The 11,762-nt window shown below is 39.3% G+C and overlaps 2 protein-coding genes across 4 annotated transcripts in view; both read right to left on the bottom strand.

The window, feature by feature from the left end:
• Positions 1 to 144: 144 nt before the first annotated feature.
• ndufv1 (NADH:ubiquinone oxidoreductase core subunit V1) lies at positions 145 to 10,688 on the bottom strand. Of its 2 annotated transcripts, none has more exons than XM_040019947.1 (11): positions 10,684 to 10,688; positions 4,243 to 4,352; positions 4,069 to 4,151; positions 3,805 to 3,975; positions 3,241 to 3,424; positions 1,902 to 2,091; positions 1,532 to 1,744; positions 1,154 to 1,320; positions 984 to 1,065; positions 738 to 883; positions 145 to 396 (listed from the first exon to the last, which is right to left on the bottom strand). In XM_040019947.1, the coding sequence occupies exons 2-11, from the start codon at positions 4,345 to 4,347 to the stop codon at positions 319 to 321; spliced, it is 1,419 nt and encodes a 472-aa protein (XP_039875881.1). In that variant the 5' UTR covers positions 4,348 to 4,352; positions 10,684 to 10,688; the 3' UTR covers positions 145 to 318. The 2 variants fall into 2 exon arrangements, with proteins under 2 accessions (XP_039875881.1, XP_039875880.1); XM_040019946.1 differs by lacking the exon at positions 10,684 to 10,688 and adding an exon at positions 5,480 to 5,559.
• The window catches only part of hcn3 (hyperpolarization activated cyclic nucleotide-gated potassium channel 3), an 18,688-nt gene continuing 13,376 nt past the window's right edge, over positions 6,451 to 11,762 (bottom strand). For both annotated transcript variants that reach the window (XM_040019939.1, XM_040019940.1), the window contains 4 exons: positions 10,684 to 10,902; positions 10,079 to 10,225; positions 8,653 to 8,893; positions 6,451 to 8,469 (listed from right to left, as the gene is read on the bottom strand). In XM_040019939.1, coding sequence (XP_039875873.1) covers positions 8,267 to 8,469; positions 8,653 to 8,893; positions 10,079 to 10,225; positions 10,684 to 10,902 — 810 coding nt within the window. In that variant the 3' untranslated portion in view covers positions 6,451 to 8,266. The remainder of the gene's footprint in view (positions 8,470 to 8,652; positions 8,894 to 10,078; positions 10,226 to 10,683; positions 10,903 to 11,762) is intronic.

Below are 11,762 nucleotides of genomic sequence, written 5' to 3'. Positions count from 1 at the left end.
AGTAAAAATAAAAATGGATAATAATAATAATAATTAAGACTTCAGCTGATTATTGTAATTAATAAGATCTTTTTTCCCTACAAGTAAAAACACAAGAGATTGAAAACAAGAAAAAAGAACCACAAGAAAAAGAATAAGTCTTTATTAAAGTATCATAGAACTTTATTGGTAATATTGTTTCACAAGGCAGACACATCAATGCAACGCTTGATGAAGAGTTAATAAGACGGCACGTTCTCTTTTCTTTAAATAATCTGTGAAAGACAAGCACAGGGTTCTGGGCGAAGGAAAATTAGATCAAGGACTCGAAGAAGCCGTTCAAACTCTTGCCTGCTTCTGCTGCTGGAATTCAGCAATTCGGCTTTCCATGACAGGCCTGAAGTGCCTGATCAATCCCTGGGAACACAGATGAGAGAAGAGAGGGGTTTTGGTCAGTTATCCTGCTGAACTTGAGGCAAAAAACAAACAGGGAGCTTTACAAATAATACAACATGTAATCAAGCTACTCGCTAATCAATTGTGAAGAGTGCAACGCAAACCCCTTGGCAACCTCTGGTCGCCATGGGGTTTCTACACATGGGTGAGGCTTTAAAAACACCTATGAGTGTAATGCTGTATTCTTCAATCTGTAACATCATCGTCCCTGCATTAGTTACACGTCACACACAGTAAGTGTACCTAATGCATTTTGAAGTATTGAGTTTCCCATTAATAGTTCCATGAAGACATGCATTTACCTGCACAGGCCACGCCGCACCGTCGCCCAGTGCACAGATACTGTGCCCCTCGATCTGCTTGCTGATCTCCCAAATCATGTCTATCTCTGCTGAACGTGCATCACCACTCGCAAAACGCCACATCATCTTATTCATCCAGTCCACTCCTGCAGAAAAACACAACAAGAAAAAACTCACACGTTTTAATTTAATGAAGGTGGTGGAGAAATATTAAGGTGTGCAGAACTGAACTGAAGAGGCATTTACCCTCTCTGCACGGTGTGCACTGGCCACAACTCTCATGCTTGTAGAATTCAATCAGACGGGCGATGGCTCTAATAATGTCAGTCTGCAAAAGTAAAACCCATCCACTCGTTTAACAGCAGTATTCTGCATTTCTTATTGAGCTAAATATACTATAGAGCTGACATATTTACCGATTTGTCCATGACGATGAGAGCAGCAGTGCCCAGCCCAGTCTGTGCCTGAATAAGGCCATCAAAGTCCATCAGCACATCTTCACACACATTCTTGGGGATGAGGGGTGTTGAGGACCCACCGGGAATTACAGCCAGCAGGTTATCCCAGCCACCACGCACCCCACCTACCAGACAGATGTTTGTTCCAATTAAGTTAAAAAAAGAAAAAGAAGAAGCACTTAAGGCTGTGCTTAAGCTAAGCTGTCTTAATCTTTTCAGTCCGTGACCCCCTTCACGCAGGAAGACTTCCACTACCTCCTTTTTTTTTTCCTTTTTCTTTTTTAATCCTATCAGGCAAAAATGATGTGATTTTGACATTTTTAGTGCATTATGTACCTGCGTGTCTCTCAATGAGCTCTTTCAGAGGAATAGACATCTCCTCTTCTACTGTGCAGGGGTGGTTGACATGCCCAGAGATGTTGAACAGCTTTGTGCCCGAGTTTCTCTCCCTGCCAAAGGAGACAAACCACGAGCCTCCACGACGACAGATGGTGGGCGCCACAGCTACAGTCTCCACGTTGGCGACAGTTGTTGGGCATCCAAACACACCTTCAAACACATTAGAGGGAGTGGTGTTGACATTTGAGACGTGCTTTTATTTTAGCGAGAATAATGAGGGCCCAGCAGAAGAAGCAGCAGTGAGGAAAATGTAATTAATACAGAAACTTTTTTTATTCTAACCCCGACTCTGTAGACAGGAACTCACCGACATCTGCAGGGAAGGGGGGCTTCAGACGGGGCTTCCCCTGCTTTCCTTCCAAGGACTCGATAAGAGCGGTCTCCTCTCCACAGATGTAGGCTCCGGCACCACGCATCACAAACACATCAAAGTCATAACCAGAGCCACAGGCGTTCTTTCCAATTAGCCCAGCAGCGTAGGCTTCATTGATGGCCACCTAAGAGCCAGCAGAGAGAATATGAGGCTTAATCTGTATGAAATTGAGTTGGATGCAGGTGCAGCTACTTTTGTGTCTGAATCACCTCCAACTAAAAGACATTAGTTGTACAGCTGATTTTTTTTTTTTTATTTAGTCACATTACCAACTTTAATATAATCTGAAAGTATGCAGCTTATTATCAGTATCCAATATAAGATTTAAACAACAAACAAATAAACACTTACTTTCCCCTTCCCAGGCCTTGAAAAATAAGACTAATTTAATTACTTTAAATATGGCTGAAGGGCAGTATAATAAATAATAATGGGTTATAATAATATTATATTATAAGCCCTTTAAAAAAAAAAAATCAAATTTCACAGGTTATATTAATATTTTAAATCTGGAAAGGAAAGTAATCCATAAAGCTTCAGAATGAAATGTACGGGAGTCATTGCTAGAAGCAGACAGGATAGCTCCTGTCAGCCTGGAGAAAGTTTATATTAATCAGCCAAATTTATGGATCCAGGGAAGACAAGCTAGCACACAGGTGGCTTTCATGAGAGCAGTTCAAAAGGTTTATTTATTACATGTTTAAGCCTGACAAGCAGGAGGTCTGGAAAAAGATTGTGACTGGCTTTTTGACTTAGCTGAAAATTAGTTACGTCCGACCAGTACAGAACGGACATATATATGTACACACACACACACACACACACACACACACACACACACACACTGGTTGGCCTCAACTACAAACAAAATATTTGAAATAAACAAAACTCGTTTTAAATATGGTCACTGTTATATCAGCTATATAGCTGATTTATGATTTGAACCAGAGTTTTTACCTCTTTGTTTTGTTGCTGTGCTCCATCGCTTATTTATGTTTGTTATAATAAAGTTCTTCACTGGTATGAAAATATTTGCAGTGATATTCCAAAATTGTATCAGTTGTGGACCATGTTTTACAATCATTTGTAATTATGCTGAAAGCTTAAAAAGATGAGCTCAACTTTAACCCGGGTCCTTCAGACATGCATCGACTACAGTAACGTTTAAGTGTTTTGTTTTGATCTCTTTGCATTTTCTCCATAAACTGAAGATGCTAGTGAGGTGTATGATAATTTTAAAGACTTGATCTCAGTTGTCTCTATCCATCTCTACCTGCAGGTTGGAGGACTCATTGTAGAACTCTCCTCTGATGTAGATGTAAGCAGCACGGGCTCCCATGGCCCTCCCAGCGATCAGGCAGCCTTCGACCAGCTTGTGTGGGTCATTCCTCATGATCTCCCTGTCCTTACAGGTGCCCGGTTCTCCCTCATCTGCATTCACCACCAGATACTTTGGGCTAACATACGAAAACAGAAACAAGTCGGTGTAATAAACATTACTGTCAAAGTAGCGGAGTTTATCTTGCACAAAGGCTGCACAACACGTGGCAATTTCTGACTTTCGCTAATATTAAGAGGTGATAATTGGCTGACAGAAAAAACAAACTGAATCAAAATAAATCTGCTCTGTTTTATGAAAACTATGATAAACATCAAACTGATTGAACTATAAGAACGCCAGAAGCATTCCTTTTAAAAAATGAGTGTTGTAAGTGCTTGTATTTGCTTAAAAAAATGCACTTATGTGTTTATTATTGCTCCAAATGTAGTTACGTTTTTGTAAAAATGTTACAACTTAGCACTAAAATTGCAAAATGATATCTGTGTCCTCACTGACCGGCCATCACTGGGCTTGTTCATGAAGCTCCACTTCATGCCAGTAGGGAAGCCAGCTCCACCTCTCCCACGCAGGCCAGAAACTTTGATCTCATTGAGAATCCAGTCGACTCCCTTCAAAAGAATCTCCTTAGTTTTGTACCAGTCGCCACGCTTCAAAGCCCCATTCAGCCTGTGGCACAAATATGAGGTCACAACTGTGTTTTTGTTTGTTAAACCTCTCACCTTGCATCAAATTCACAAGAGTACAACACAGGGGTGTTACCTCCATTCATGTCGGCCATAAAGGTTGGTGAAGATTCTGTCCTGATCTGCCAGCGGTCCAAATTTAGTTTTCTTAGGAGCACTCTGCCAGAAAAGCAGAGAAAAAAACCAAACTGTTACTACAGTTGTAAGGATTTAATTTGTTTTATACTGGTTTTAACAACATGGGTCATACCTGTGCTGTGCTGTTGTATCGTGTGATAGCAGTCACGCCACCCTGACTGATAGCAGCTGGGGCACGGGCCACCCCGCTCACCACAGCTCGAGAAAAGGACAGCATCCTTTCTGCATGAAAAAATAAAAAAAACAAGACTGAGCCTGAATCATTTTCATTTTCAAACACTAATAAAAGAAAGCAGCTGCACAGGCACAGAGAGCTGCTGTTTAACCTGCTGTGACACTGAAGAAACCAAAACCAAGAGCTGATGTGACGATGCCTATATCCATATTTTACACAGTGAGTGGACATAATGAGGGGGTAGAGGTACTCCAGTCTGCATACCGAAGTAACTCTGAGCAAGATACTGAAGCCTGAGTCTCCCCCAATAAAGAAATCGAAGTGTGAGTGTGTCCAAAAAGGCGGACAAGGCACTTGAACTTCCAGTCTACTACCAGTCCATGCTGAGCAGAGTAAAGCTGTCTGTACTAGTTTGTGAAATACGCTGCTGTAAATGTAAAAAACAATGAGTTTCCCTTTCTGTCACAGATCACACACACACAATATTTACTGACATATCAGTACCAATATCTTTTGTACTATTGGTCGGGTGTTACTCAGTGTCACTGCATCAACAACGTCATAACACTATCTTCTGATCATCATAATTTGCTATTTAATGGCCCTCTCAGCTAAAAACAAATCGGACTAAAAACACCTCAGCCTGAGTTTTATAAAATACATTTCAAACACAGAGCACCGAAACGAGAGCTGACATTTCATTTCAACACCATACATTTAGATTAGCTGTCAGTTTTAGCATGATGTATTTCTTACGGTAGTCCAGTGCTAACTCTTTTGTGATGTTATGTCAGAGCTAACCGAGTTAAGTAACGAAGGTGAAGGCGACTGCCAGCCATGTTATCAAACCTAATCCTGCAGCTGGGCTATTTTATCTCATACGGTCGCTAAAAGGGCGAGTGATTACTGGACAAAACTGATCAGGTCTGCCTTGCTTCAGTGTGATGACAGGAGTACACACCGCTGACCTCCATACTCAGATAGCCACCGCTAGCCTAGCGCCAAGCTAAACTGGCTAGCGGTTAACCTTGTAATGTCAGAATAAAAACACCGGTTTCACCGTGCAACGTGCAGATATTACATTAAAAAAAAGTAAATATGCGTTAAAAAAAACTGAACTCAAATCAGGCACAAACGTGCTGAGGCAAGGCAGCAGACAGTCAATCCTCCTTACCTTCTCTCTGCGTCCCGAGTTTATGAAATAAAGCGAGACAGGAAGCAGAGCGCACGGCCCGGATACATAATGCGGAGGGTTATTTAAAACACACTCACATAATGCCAGAGAACTACGAGGTTATGCACGTATTTTATTTTTTATGTTCATTGTTCACAAAGTAGGCTTTTATATTGCATTTTAAAACCCTCTCAAAATAACCAGCTGTAATATGGTCTTATATTTACCGAGCGTGCTTGTTTCCCTACATTTGGAAAAAAAAAAAAAAACATTTTATACTGTTGAATTTTAACAGTTTTACTTTATAAAGCTACTTTTACTATATCCTGCTTTTTACATAGAGTCTATTTAATTTATGTAACCTTTATTTAACCTATGTTGAGATATTAAGGGTTTTATAAAATGAACTGTTCTATTTTATATATTTAATAATATATAAAATAATTATAATATTAATTTGTTTACATTATTGTTAATTAATTTATTATATTTATAATCGCTCTCTCTCTCTCTCTCTCTCTCTCTCTCTCTCTCTCTCTCTCAGTTTTGACCATATGATAATTTTTATTGAGCTAATCTAGTCAGTACAGATATTCTGTTATTTTGGGATAATAAAGCATATCTTATTTTATTATAAAAACTATGGTAACCTTAAATTTATTATATGTTTTCAAGTTATTATAGTTCATTAGCATTTATAATCATGGCAGTTTATTAAATATCGTTATATATGATACTATTTATCATAATAATTACTTATTGTTTGTTAAACAATGTAGCAATATGGTACTGTAGTATTATGAAGCCACAAAGTATATAGGAAATACAAAAACATCTTATTTATAATAACAGGATCTTGTAATACACAATCAGATCATGCTCATACCACCATAATTATGGATAATTACTTAGTGTTTCACATTAATGAGAATGTTCATCATATCATTGTGAGAATGGACTTTACTGTTATGAAAAACAAGGCCATGACTTTATATCTCATAGTTCTGATGAGATTTCATTTAAAATCTGTCTAGATAGCATCAGGTCAAAGCAAAAGTTACCTGAATGAGATTTATATTGTAATGTAGAGACTCTTCAAACCCCAATGATCAGGCGATCCCCTGTGAGCAGCACTTTGAGACTGTGAGGAGGGAAAACTCCCTTCAAACAAGAAGAAACCTCTGGCATATCCAGGTTCAGGGAAGGGTAGCCATCTGCTGTAACTGGTTGGAGGGTGAGAGGGAAAGAGAACAGAAATAAGGAGCAGAGAGTATTATGAGGATAAAAGGCATACCTTTAAGAATCCTTCTCAGATTTATGAAATAGTGAGTGAATATTATGATAAGTCACAATAAGATACATTCTGGACGTGTGACTTATTGGCAAAGCTGTGGAAAAGAGCTTCAAAAACGTTTTCTTAAGTAAAACAGTATTTCTTTGATCAACGTGTCTGCACATTCTTTATACATAAGCACAAATAACACACTGCATAGGAAAAAATACATATTTGATATTTATGCTTCAAGGTTACAGACATTGGTATACACATGACATCATCAATATAAAGGTAATAATCAGAAAAATAAGAAAAAATAAAGACATTTCAGTTAAACTTGTAAATTCAAAAAATGACTGTTTTGTGTGCATCAGATGAAAATTTTCAAAATCATGCTGTTTCAAATGCACCTGAGAAAAGTACACAGTATTAATCTAAATGTAAATCAGCGTTCAGTCAATTTCAATTTGTAAAATCTTTCTTTGAAGCAAAAACAGAACAGAAATAAACTTCTAATAACTACATTGTTAATGTTTAGATACAGCTGTGGCTTCAACTGTGAAAAATGCTGCATGTAGACCCTGTATGTAACCCCACTAAAAAAGTGAAGTAAAAAAAAAAACTGAGAAAGTTCAGCTGATATATTTACAAAAATAGAACTTATATTATACAACAGCATCGTCTGACGGTTACATACTAGTTAACCTATAGAGACTTTATTCTCATTCATTAGTTTTACATTATAAATAAACAATATGCCAGAAAAAAATGAAACAAAAATAGCATGGAAACAAATAATACTGGGTATAAATTATTCTTTATATGACCTCTGTGAAACCTGTCTGTGTACAGCTGGAGATATTACATAACTGCAACTGATCTTCTGTGAACATCAGCATTAAATCTTGACATCAGGCAACCTACAGATGAGAAGGATCATGTAAAACAGAGCCACAGAAAGCTGAATGATGTAACACCAGCTGCTGCTCCTGCAGGCTGTCAATATCCTGGACGGATGATCTGATAGATAATCAAAGTGGCTACTACAGGCCACTAAAATGTGCTTTAAAAGAGGTATTTACGGCTGGAAAGAGACCAATCTAGACAGACTGTTGGTAAAAAATAAATCAATACATCAATACATGAATAAAAAAGCTCATGTAAATCAAAATGTAATATCATCAGAACAGGAGAAACAAAAGATCATCGCTGATGTCCATACAGTTTCAAAATTATACAGGTGATTTTACACGAAGAGTATACAAAGCTCTAACACAAACATGAGCACATATTACAGCTGATTCAAGTTCAAATAATAAAATAAAACCACTAAAGGTAGACTATTGTCACATCATCGCAGTAATGCTGTACTAAAAAGTTTAAGTAGGTCTCGCTATCTGATTGTCCATCAGCGTGCTTCAATAGAAGATATCTTTGTCATGTGCAGTTTAAATGTGACAAATGTGCTCGATGAGTCTGGCTGGAATGTTTTTCTCATGGTGCTGAGGGAGTCATTCATCTGGGACTGGCTGATAACTCGGTCGGCGCGCAACGCGGTCCAGTCGGTTCACGGCCACACTCTCAAACGCCCTCCTCATCAGAGGATGCTCCTCCAGGACCTCGTTGAAACTGTCCGCGCTCAGCGAGTAAAGACGGCAGTAGGTCTCAGCCCTCACGCTGGCTGTGCGTCGTCCCTGTGTCAGCAAGCAAATCTCTGAAACAAGGAAGACATAATTTTAAATATGTAGTTCATCCCACTTGTTAAATGAGAGGATCTAAACCACCTGCATGTCTGGACCATAAATATGAAGAAATACCACCTGATTATGTTATCATAAAGACTAAAAATGGAAAAAGTTTGGCAATACAGTAACAGGAAAAAGAAAGCACAATTTACCTCCAAAATATGCTCCATCGCTGAGCTTAATCTCCTTACTACCACGTGGGATGATGGTGACGGTGCCGTGCTGGATGAAGTACATTTTCCGACCCAGCGTTCCCTCTCGTATAATAAAATCTCCCGGCTGGAAGACTTCGAAACGCAGCTTGGTCAGGATCACCGTCACAAAATGAGGGTCAGTGTTGGCAAACAATGGCATATTGGCTACGAGTCCACGACAGTTATAGCTGACAATCTCCTGCATGAGGGGGAGAAAATGTACGATACAAGAAGTTGTCATAAAATATCTCTGCCAGAGAGATAACTACAGTCACATTTATGAAAGATTTGGTAGATTTAAAACATTTGTAAAGTTTTCAGTGTTTTCAGACAGCAACTCTTCAGCTTGAAACTGAGAATGTGAAGCTCTTTTTTTTCTTATGAAATAAAGTAAACTCATCACCCAAGTATCAAAACCATTGTTTACTGTCTATCAGTGGTGAGGTGTGCAGCAGGAGTGACAGATGGGTTCAAGGTGGGATACATCAGGGATCAGTTCTGAGCCCCTTCTTGTTTGCAGTTGTGATGGACAGATTAACAGATGAGGTCAGACAGGAGTCTCTATGGACTATGATGTTCGCAGATAACACTAGAGAAGTGAGAGCATAGAGAGGTGGGGGTATGGTATGGTAGGCGATTGGAGGGATAGTGAATATATCCTCATGAGAACCAGGCTATTAATTTATGTCCTCTATAATGGACATTTGTTTATGGTCTATATCTTTTGACTTATTTGAGCTACCTTACTAAGACCCTAAATGCTAAATAGAGGACATCCTGGGCTTTCCATCGGTATCTCATGTGTTTGGGTGGCTTCTTTTAGCTCCAAAGAGGCAGGAAATCATTAAAAAAAATTTCCTCAGTTCTCAGGAGGATTTTGGTCATGATGTTAAAGATGAAGCTGCCAGGTGGGAGCAAAAGAGGAAGACGACATAAAAGATTTATGGACATAGTCAAGGAGGGTATGCAGAAGGCTGGTGTGACAGAGGAGGAGGATGCTGGGATAGAGTGAAATGGAGGCAGATGATCTACTGAGACAAAAGCCAAAACAAGGAAGAAGCTTACAGATCAACATACAAATCAAATAATCTATGTTTTACCATATTGTGATATATAGCATATTATTGTGGAAAAAAAATATGTCAGTTAGTCTATAAACAGGAATAAAAGCATTGTTAACTAGCTCTTAGCATATCTAACAGCTGATCTGATGTTTTCCAATTTCATTATAAACAAAATATATTTAGGTTTTGAACTGTCGCTTAGATAAAGGCACATTTAAAGAAATTTTCATGGACCCTTTTTAACATAAAAGATGAACTTATTCAACACTTAATAAAAAACTGGAGAGAGGAAGCAAGAAACAGCAGGTAAAGTCACACACCTCCTTGAGTGGGTCACTGAGCTCTCCGAGGATGTTGTCCTCATCAAACATCTTGCCTTGGAATCGCTGCTCATAGTAATCGTGGATCCTCTGTCTTAAGTCTGCTGGCAGTTTATGAAATGACATGTACTGCTCCACTTGTTTATACTGGAAACAACAGAAAACACACAATTAGTCACATGTTCTAGCATGTGTTTTGTGAATTATCCCCAAGAACAATAATTACATATTCATTCCATTTGTTTTGCAGGCTGTTTCTCCCGTTTTAAGTGGATTACAAACTCATTTGTAATGGGCATTGGCAGACAGTTATCCAAAACAAAGGTGCCGCCATTTGTCCATCATCTGTTCTGCTTTATCTTGTGAAAATCCCCTGGAATGGGTCATGGTAAGGCTGCAAAATCCATTAGATAATACACATATTCTCTAGGCATTTGTCACAGTTTGTACGAATAAAGTACGAGCAAGTAAGCCAGTCTGTGATATGAAACATGGCTGGGATATTAAAGCTCAAAGCCCGAATCACATTAGCATCCACGTGAGGTTCCTGGAACATATTGTCCACAAAGCAACTGAAGCTGCAGGTCACAAGTGTGCATGATTACCTTCTCTTGATACTGCCGATGCGAGGCGTCCAAGGACTGGACCAGGTTAGTGGCATGGCCGAGGAACATGGCGTAGCACGTGGCCCCGATTACCATGCTGACCATGGTGAGCCAAACATCGGTCAGGCCCTCTGGAGGGTGAGCACCGTATCCTATGCACAGCATGTGACTCATGGCCATAAACAGAGCGTAGGAGTACTGGATGTGCCATGTAGAGTTCTGAAAAAGGTAGTTAACAATGAGGCGAGGTGAGACAGAGCATGAAATGAGGTCATCTATGAGCCTGCAACTTTGGGAAAATACAGACAGCTGTCAGCCGTTTCACATCCAAGTAAAGATTTTGTATCTTGTAAAGAATACTGTGTTAAATGAGAAAACACCAGAGACACACATACCTCTGTTAAACCTAACCCCAGAAGTTAAGACTAAAACACGGCAAAACAGTTGGAAACAAGTTTAATTACATGTAGTGTTTAAGGAGTCTTCAGGAATATTTCTCCGGGCTTCTAGAAGGACACTCAAAGATCTTCCTTGGATGTTGGCTGCCTTTTGTTCCGTTCTCTGTCAAGCTGATCCCATACCGCTTCGATGATGTTGAGTCCCGAGCTCCGGGGAAGCCCATCCGTGACTGATAGTGTTCCGTGGGTGTTTTTTAATTCAGGTGTGCTTTTACTGGACTGGTAATGTGTTTGGGATCATCATGTCATGCTACAGATGATGATGCTGCTGTCATTCTTAATATATATTGATGACAATTTGAAGTAACATTTCAAATTTGGATTCATCACTCCATCAGACCTGTTGCTTTTGATTTTCAGTCCAGTTCTTGTGTAATTTGGCGTACCTCAGCCTCTTCTCCCTGTTTCCTTTCTTTATTAATGGCATCTTGACAGCCACCCTTCTACTGAGACCGTTTTTGATGAGGCTTCGGTGAACAGTAGATTAACTGAAGGGCCAGATGCATCTTTCAAGTCCAGTGTCAGACTGGATTTTTGTCCCGTTTTTTTAAGAACAAGTCTTTCAGATACGATTTTTTGTGCGTGTGACTGCATACCATGCTGGGGTGGCTCATGACTTTT

This window comes from Simochromis diagramma, unplaced genomic scaffold (genome assembly GCF_900408965.1).
Source record: "Simochromis diagramma unplaced genomic scaffold, fSimDia1.1 OVJJ01000753.1, whole genome shotgun sequence".
Lineage (NCBI taxonomy): Eukaryota > Metazoa > Chordata > Actinopteri > Cichliformes > Cichlidae > Simochromis > Simochromis diagramma.
The sequence above is the reverse complement of the archived record's forward strand: the minus strand, read 5'-3'. Positions and strand labels throughout refer to the sequence as shown.

Bases quoted from the DNA above. Each gene is read 5' to 3' on its own strand.
- ndufv1 (XM_040019947.1), bottom strand. From the start codon at position 4,347: ATGCTGTCCTTTTCTCGAGCTGTGGTGAGCGGGGTGGCCCGTGCCCCA. The intron at 2,092-3,240 runs GTAGAGATGGAT...GCTGGCTCTTAG, and splicing joins ATGAGTCCTCCAACCTGCAG to GTGGCCATCAATGAAGCCTA. The intron at 1,321-1,531 runs GTACATAATGCA...TCTGTCTGGTAG, and splicing joins GCTCATTGAGAGACACGCAG to GTGGGGTGCGTGGTGGCTGG.